The sequence below is a fragment of the Pimephales promelas genome, chromosome 16 (assembly GCF_988280905.1).
Source record: "Pimephales promelas chromosome 16, fPimPro1.hap1.1, whole genome shotgun sequence".
In the NCBI taxonomy this organism is placed as follows: domain Eukaryota; kingdom Metazoa; phylum Chordata; class Actinopteri; order Cypriniformes; family Leuciscidae; genus Pimephales; species Pimephales promelas.
The window spans coordinates 19,440,211-19,448,061 of NC_142784.1; the positions used below are offsets into that span (position 1 = coordinate 19,440,211).

Sequence of the window (7,851 nt, forward strand, 5' to 3'; positions counted from 1 at the left end):
AGCTTCTAGAAGTTTCTTTCCCGGACTATAAAGGCTTCTGCTTCAAACACACTGCAGCAAAGCAGCATCCGAGAAAAGAAGAGGAGCACATCTGAGATAACAAGAGGAGCAAATCCAAGAAAAGAAAAGAAGCTGTCCAAGGTAATTTTTGGGGAAATATTTATATGGAATGGCTTTATTTTGTATGCTAAAAAGGCTGCTGCACACAGGGTCAGAGAATACTTTTTTTTTTTTTTACTTCTTTTGCATTTTTAAAATGTATTTACTTGCAACTATAGGGGGAAACAAATTTCTTTACTGTTATCTTATGCAAAACTAGTCAAAACTAGTTTATGTGTATATGTGATTGTGTAATATTAATAGTTGTTTTATATATACATTTAGGTTTCTTCTTAGTGATGCAAATTTGTGCTGTTTTTCTTTTTTTCTTTACACTAAACTGTAAAGAGTGAGCAAATTTTTCCATTGGGAGTGGTTTTATGCTATCACTCAATCAGTACAATTCACATGCGGGTCTACTGTGGAAGTTCTGATTGGTTGAAAGTTTCTCCCTCAGATCTTCTAACCAATAAGAATAGTCCACGTGTCTTTCTTTCTCTGTGTGCATGAAATAGCAGCAAACTTCTTCAATTTCTGCTTCAAATCGAACCTTAGGATGAGAAGCAGGGAGTTCAAGTCACTGATTTTGTGACTGTTTTGCACTGTAACCAATGTACATAAATATATTTTTGTGTAGATTATCCAAATGCACCTCTTGTCTTTCAGAGTGAAAATCGCAATCGTTGACAACTATGAATATGAAAACGTATCAAGGTATCACAGATGATAAAAAGCAACATACAAAGAAGAAAAAAATATATCTGAATGATCAACCACACTGACTTACATATTTTGCTTGACAGTCGATAAGGAAGGACACATAACATCTTACAACCAACTTTACCCTCAAGCATAGTTTTAAAACTGAATTTCAACATACAATGTAATCTCTATATTTTTCTGATATTTAATTAAAAGTGGTCACAATTCAGAACTTTCTCAAATAAGCAGGCTCATGTTAAGCCACACATTCCTGTGTGATTAGTCATTGGCGTTGCTTTTGTTTAACTCGTTTGACCTAGAAATCATAGCCTACAGGCATCATTTCTGTAGGTTTACCAATTTAGGGTATATATATACTTAAATTAAAAGACAAAATTATTTCAAACTGATATAAAACTCATGAACAAACGAATGCAGCCTTTTGTTCCTAAAACAAACACATAGACATTTTAAAAATAGCATTGGTGAAGAATTGGTGAATTTGCACTCAGCATCACTGATCTCCCCTCTTCTCCTCTAGGCTTTCGTTACTACCCAAAAATACAACAAGCATGTGGGCGTCCAACCTCATTGCTCTATGTCTTTTGGCTGTGGCCGTGTCCGGTGAGGACAAAAAGCTGAGTACCCATGCAACCTCCATGGCAGACACCAGCGCAAACCTAGCCTTCAATCTCTACCACAACATCGCCAAAGAAAAGGGACTTGACAACATCCTCATCTCCCCTGTGGTGGTGGCCTCCTCTCTGGGCATGGTAGCCATGGGAGGCAAATCCTCCACTGCATCCCAGGTGAAGAGCCTGTTGAAGGCTGACGCCCTGAAGGACGACCATCTGCATTCAGGCCTGTCAGAGCTTCTGAGTGAGGTGAGCGACCCCCAGGCCCGCAACGTCACATGGAAGATCAGCAACAGGCTGTACGGCCCCAGCTCTGTCAGCTTCGCAGAGGACTTCGTCAAGAATAGCAAGAAGCACTACAACTACGAACACTCGAAGATCAACTTCCGTGATAAGAGAAGCGCCATCAACTCCATCAATGAGTGGGCTGCCACTTCCACTGCCGGAAAGCTGCCAGAAATTACCAAGGATGTGAAAAACACAGACGGTGCTATGATCGTCAATGCTATGTTCTTTAAACGTAAGCATTCGTGTTGGCTCTTTTTAATTATTTAATTATCTTAAATTATTTAAAAATACATATTTTTTTAATTATTTTAATTAGAGTGTTGGCTCTAAATTAATTATTTAATTATATTTATTAATTTAAATAATTTTTAAATGATCAATTTAAATATTAAGTTGGAATAGAGATTTAGTTCCGGGAATATCCATCAAATTATATTATAATTATTACTTACTACTTATTACTCTCAGAGAGAGCCAGGCAAAAATAACAAGAAAACATAGCACTGACTAAAAATGTTAATGTTTGTTTCGGTTTCCACAGCCCACTGGGATGAGAAGTTCCACCACAAGATGGTCGATAACCGTGGTTTCCTGGTTTCCCGCTCTCACACGGTCTCTGTTCCAATGATGCATCGCACAGGTAAAACCAGCAGCTTGTCTTAAAGTCTCTTATCCTATATCTGCTACCTACAAAAGAACTCAACAGTATTTAACTTGGCCTTTTACAGGCATCTACGGCTTCTATGAGGACACACAAAACAAGCTGTTTGTGGTCAGCATGCCTTTGGCACATAAGAAGTCCAGCATGATTTTCATCATGCCCTACCACGTGGAGCCTCTGGAGAGACTGGAGAAACTGCTCACCCGCCAGCAGCTGGACACCTGGGTCGGCAAGCTCGAGGAGAGAGCCGTCGCCATCTCACTGCCTAAAGTTAGCATGGAAGTCAGCCACGACCTTCAGGTAAATCGTTTTTGCTATATAGCTGGTCGCAAACCACAACTAACATTTTATGCATGATGTGTGAGCTTTTTCTCTCCTTGCTTTGCAGAAACACCTGGGTGAACTTGGTCTCACTGAGGCTGTGGACAAGACTAAAGCTGACCTGTCCAACATTTCTGGCAAGAAAGATCTTTACCTGGCCAATGTCTTCCATGCCTCTGCCTTCGAGTGGGACACGGAGGGAAACCCATTTGACACCAGTATTTATGGCAGTGAGAAGATCAGGAACCCCAAGCTCTTCTACGCCGACCATCCCTTCATTTTCCTTGTGAAAGACAACAAGACCAACTCCATCCTTTTTATTGGCAGGCTTGTTCGGCCTAAGGGTGACAAAATGAGAGATGAATTGTAACTTTTAGGAGATTTGAATTCTATTTTACGGGGTTTTAAATAGTATTGTTGTTGTTAATGATGTGACTTTTACCTCATGAGCCCATTCCAATGGATTATCTGTGTTGTTTAGACAATCTAAGTCAACCTGTCAGTACAAAAACATTGTTTTAAGGAGATTGGTGATACATCAGGAGGTGTGGAATTGGAACCCCACAAATGTATACAAAAGTTTTGACATCAATTAGTTAATGTGCATTTTTCAATCAGACACTATGCTTACATTAAGTGTAGTGCCATTGATGTTAAGCTGTTGTATTGTGGTATTTTAGATTGTGCTTGTAGAATCCCATGTGAGATCTGTGTAGGGTTTGCCTTATCTTTAACGTTTAAAGGGAAAAGGTGGTCCTATGCAATTGTTCCTCAAGCACAATTGTTGGTTCTCTGTTTTCACTTCCATCAAGATTTTTTGACTCCTGCACTGATGCCTTTCTTCTAAATTCTCCATTTTGTACCATATCTTTTGAGAAAGTGTGCTAATTTTTTTTTTAAATCAATTTTCACTCTGTTTATGTTTTTTAAATAAACTGAAATGAAAATATATATTTTGTCCTTGATTTTTTATTATATGTTTTAAGAAATGCTTAAAAAAAACATAACATTTCATAATAAAATAAAAGTCAAACTGTCATGAATGACTGAAAATCACTAATGACAGATGAAGGCACAGCACATTGTTATTGCTCTGTCAAGCCTTATTGTTTAATCCCAGTCATTCCGCCTGGTTTGACGTGGCAAATTCCTTTGTGTGGTGGAATGTGGAGCTTCATCTGTGTGTTTACAGAGACACCTTACCTTAGAGACACAGATTTCCCAGACAGCCTGCTCTCTTTATGACACACCATAAACCACAAAGAGCACATTTGATGTGGGAAATCAGTTACTTCCTTTCACACAAGCAGATCCATCCTGTAGGCTGAATGTGTTAATGAGTGGACGTAAATAAAGGACGGATTAGAGCCTGGAGTGAAGGGCTCTCATGGTGATATGACAAATCAGGAAAGGATAAAGAAATAGCCAAAGATGAGATTTGATCAAGATAATTAACCAATGCATAAACATTGTCAGGATAACCCTGCAGACTTAATGTAATATGCAGTTAATAAATGAAAGCAACTTGTTTAAGGAATTGTATGATTAAAGAAAATATCCAGCCTACTAAATGTAGCCTACGGGGCCTAACTCTAGGACTACATTGCAAAAACCCATGTAACAGGGACATCTTGTGGTAAGCAACAAAACTGCATGCAGACAAGACGTCCTGATTGTCTTAAACGTTTTATTCGTTAAAAAAGGGCCATAGCTAGAGGATTCGGGGCCCCCTGAAAAAAACTATTCATATGGGCCACCCACCACCAATAACTGTACAATAGATGAGCATGGGGGCCCACATAACAGAAGATGGTGATTCCTTCTTATGGAGACTGTTTGATTCAGTTCATGCATGAACCATCAATATAGGCTACTAACATATAGCATGTAGTCATAAGGATAGCTTTTCATTGGTTTATGATTTCTTCACTAATCATGAGTTCATGTTGAAGTAACTATTAATTAAGATATGAATATTCATGTAGGGAGTTGGGGTAAAACGCCCCCAAAATAACCTACAGTATAGATAATGTCAATACGTTTTTGTTGTTGCTGGACTAAGTTGACAAGAGTGATTTTAGAAGCTTACTGTGAAGCTTACACTGAGAGCGACGTACCTGAAAGAAAACAGATTTCAGGGTAAAGTAAAGTGATCTAATTTTCAGTAGTAAGAAAAAAAAAGTGTTTTAAAGTTTGTTGTTTTGCACGTTTGCGTTAATACGTTCTAGTGGAGAAATACCCGGATGTTGACCTATTATACACGCAATCGCCTCTGCCATAACGACCTATGGTTTTCATTAAACCGAGAAAAATGGAATTTTGTTTTATTGACGATCACTGACAAATGGTCTATTTAAAATGCAAAAAACATTATTATTTTCAATGTGACAAGGATTCATTTGCCTCGATCCACGCCGAAAAAAACGTCTAAATGTCACGTTTTTAATGAAGCAGCCTAAATGGTCCACTTTGGAAACCATGTAGAGGTTTAACCCCCTCAAACGTGAAACTTACACGTTTGCGTTAACACGCTCGATCAAGTGGAGAGTTACACAGATGTTGACCTATTCTACACGCAATCGCCTCTGCCATAACGACCTATTGGTTTTCATTAAACCGAGAAATATGTAATTTTGTTTTATTTACGATCACTGAGAAATGTTTTATTATTTAAAATGCAAAAAAAAACAAAAAACCATGTATTATTTTCAAGGTGAAAAGGATTCATTTGCCTTGATCCACGCCGAAGAAAACGTCTAAATGTCACGTTTTTAATGAAGCAGCCTAATGAGTACAATTTCTAGCCTATTTTTCCAGCATCCCCCAGCTCCTTGTTTAAGCAAAAGGTACGCTAAAACAACGTATTACATCAACGTTAAACCACGTTAAATGTGTTAACCATAACCTTTTAAATACTTGACTTAGTTCCCATTGCTTAGCAACGGGAAGAAACTCCTGCAACTCCTGCAACTTCAACCCGGTATCAAGACATGAAATAATCACGTTGGTCCACTTTGGAAAACGTGTAGTTGAAGCTCATGGGCCCCCCTCTCCTTCCTATCTCATATTATTTAGATTTTGTTTTTATTTAAATTACTATTAACATTTAGGCTATCTTTACCACACAAACAAAAGAGACAATCATTATTTCTGTAGCCCAAAAATCATTGCCTACATTTGGATTATTAATCAATGTCGAAATAAAGTCAATCAGCAGTGTTTTGCATTCAAATGCATGTAAAGGGAAACATTGATACCTGAAGAAAGAGTTAAACTCTTTGTGCTCGCGCTCATGACAGCTGAACACTTCATCCAACGCTCATGAATGATGTTCATCTTATATCTTCTTGTTATGAGTGTGAAACCGCTTCAGACAATTCAGTGCGTAAAGGAATCTGAACACATCATTCAAACTGATTCGTGAACCGATTTAGACAGTTCTACAAACATGTTTGATTACGTCTTTCAAAAGAATCGACTCAAAAGAGTGATTCATTTGTGAATTGAAACTCATGGCTAGAAAAAATATACATCGTGCTTGGAATAATTTATGCATTTAACAACATAGGCTATTACTAAATAACAAGAGAAACGTCGCCCAACGTAACAAGGTTAAAGTACAGTTTTGTTTTGTTTTTCATTTGAAAGGTAGGCCTACTCGAGTCAAACTAAGTAGCCTAAAAGTAGTACCCACATTTAAATGTAATTGTAAACTCAAGTAAATGTAACAAAGTAAATGTAGGCCTACTTCGTTACTACCCACCTCTGCTTGCTGATGATGATGACCGGCCTCATGTCTTTGTCCTCAACTTCTTCGCTAAAGCTAACGCTACCGTTAGCTGAGGCTGAGCGTAGGCGGTGGTTAGCTCCTTGACACACCCCTCTTCGTCAAATAACTGTCATATAACTGACGTTTTGGGACGTATTTTGACCATACGTCAATATCCGCCTTTTTAGGGCCCCCTTAAACGTCGGTAGATGGCGATCCCGGGCCGTCATACAACTGACGCTTTACCTTTAACGTCAGTTAGGTGACGGGTTAGGTTTAGGGTTAGGTTTAGGTATGGGGTAGAGTTAGGATCCGATAACCTCATCTACCGACGTTTAAGGGGGCCCTAAAAAGGCGAATATTGACGTCCCAAAACGTCAGTTATATGATGTCTTGGGATGAGACCGGGTTGGACATTTTTACCGCTTGTTTCTCTTCCTTTTCCTTCTTTTTTTTTTCTCTTGGCTGCCTCGCTGGACTTTATTTATTTTTTTTCTGATTGGATACTTATCAAGATCGAGGCCAAGCCTTGTTTAATGTAGCGCAAAAAACAAAAAAATCTGACCACGGAGGGCCCGTCTCTGCGCAAAAGCAGGCCCAGATGCCCGTATGGTAGATCCGGCCCTGGTTGTTGCCAAGGCAGAGCTGCGACTCAGGAATTGAATCTGGCAGAGGGATTAGAGACAGGCTTGGACTTTTCTCTGCCTTCACCTGCCGAATCTAGTCTCTTATCTCAGGGTTTGGAAGCTCCGAGTGAGACACCAGTAATGTGGTTAGCATCAAGGCAGATGTTGAGGATACTCCTGCTTATGAGGAGCTTATGGGGGTTGTGACTTGTGCCGTGGCTACTTTAAACATCGACTGGCCAGCAGAGAAGCAGGAAGTTCGTCATGAAAGTATGCTAGACGAACACTTTGTGGCCTCTTGATCACAACCTCCTCGTCGGGGCCTGCCTTTCTTCCCCCGTTCTCCACACTGAGGTGTGGAAGTAACAGTTTTCTTATTGAGTCTTTATTTCCCAAATGGTCAGACCTCAATTATTCCCCAATCCTGGGGCTAAATGAAGATTGCTACGGGCTGATGCCTACGGTAGCTTTCTACCTCAATCACTCCCTTGAGTCAGCATTATTCCTGAAGGCTCAGACGTTATCCACCAAGTCGGTCAGAACAACTTCGGCTTTGGTGTGTAAAGTATATTCTGTGGCAGGTCAGGTCACGCCATGTCCATTCTGCAGGCATAAGGAGACGGCCAAGTCAGTCATGCTGGTCTATGGCAGCCCTGGTGGCTATGGAGAGATATTTATGGCTAAACATGTCTGGTATGAAAGACAAGTTTTCTCATGGATGCCCTGCTTGCCCCTCTTGTGCTCTTCGGC

At 39.7% G+C, this 7,851-nt stretch overlaps 1 protein-coding gene across 3 annotated transcripts; it reads left to right on the forward strand.

Annotated features, from left to right (window-relative positions):
- Positions 1 to 3,653, forward strand: serpinh1b (serpin peptidase inhibitor, clade H (heat shock protein 47), member 1b). Of its 3 annotated transcripts, XM_039662694.2 has the most exons (6): positions 1 to 141; positions 766 to 813; positions 1,343 to 1,956; positions 2,266 to 2,364; positions 2,453 to 2,685; positions 2,774 to 3,653. In XM_039662694.2, exons 3-6 carry the CDS (start codon positions 1,374 to 1,376, stop codon positions 3,074 to 3,076), a joined length of 1,218 nt encoding a protein of 405 aa, XP_039518628.2. In that variant the 5' UTR covers positions 1 to 141; positions 766 to 813; positions 1,343 to 1,373; the 3' UTR covers positions 3,077 to 3,653. The 3 variants fall into 3 exon arrangements, with proteins under 3 accessions (XP_039518628.2, XP_039518637.2, XP_039518620.2); XM_039662703.2 differs by lacking the exon at positions 766 to 813 and having other exon boundaries at positions 13 to 141; XM_039662686.2 differs by lacking the exon at positions 1 to 141 and having other exon boundaries at positions 731 to 813.
- Positions 3,654 to 7,851: the final 4,198 nt, after the last annotated feature.

Bases quoted from the DNA above. Each gene is read 5' to 3' on its own strand.
- serpinh1b (XM_039662686.2), top strand. From the start codon at position 746: ATGCACCTCTTGTCTTTCAGAGTGAAAATCGCAATCGTTGACAACTAT. The intron at 1,957-2,265 runs GTAAGCATTCGT...CGGTTTCCACAG, and splicing joins CAATGCTATGTTCTTTAAAC to CCCACTGGGATGAGAAGTTC. The intron at 2,365-2,452 runs GTAAAACCAGCA...GGCCTTTTACAG, and splicing joins TCCAATGATGCATCGCACAG to GCATCTACGGCTTCTATGAG.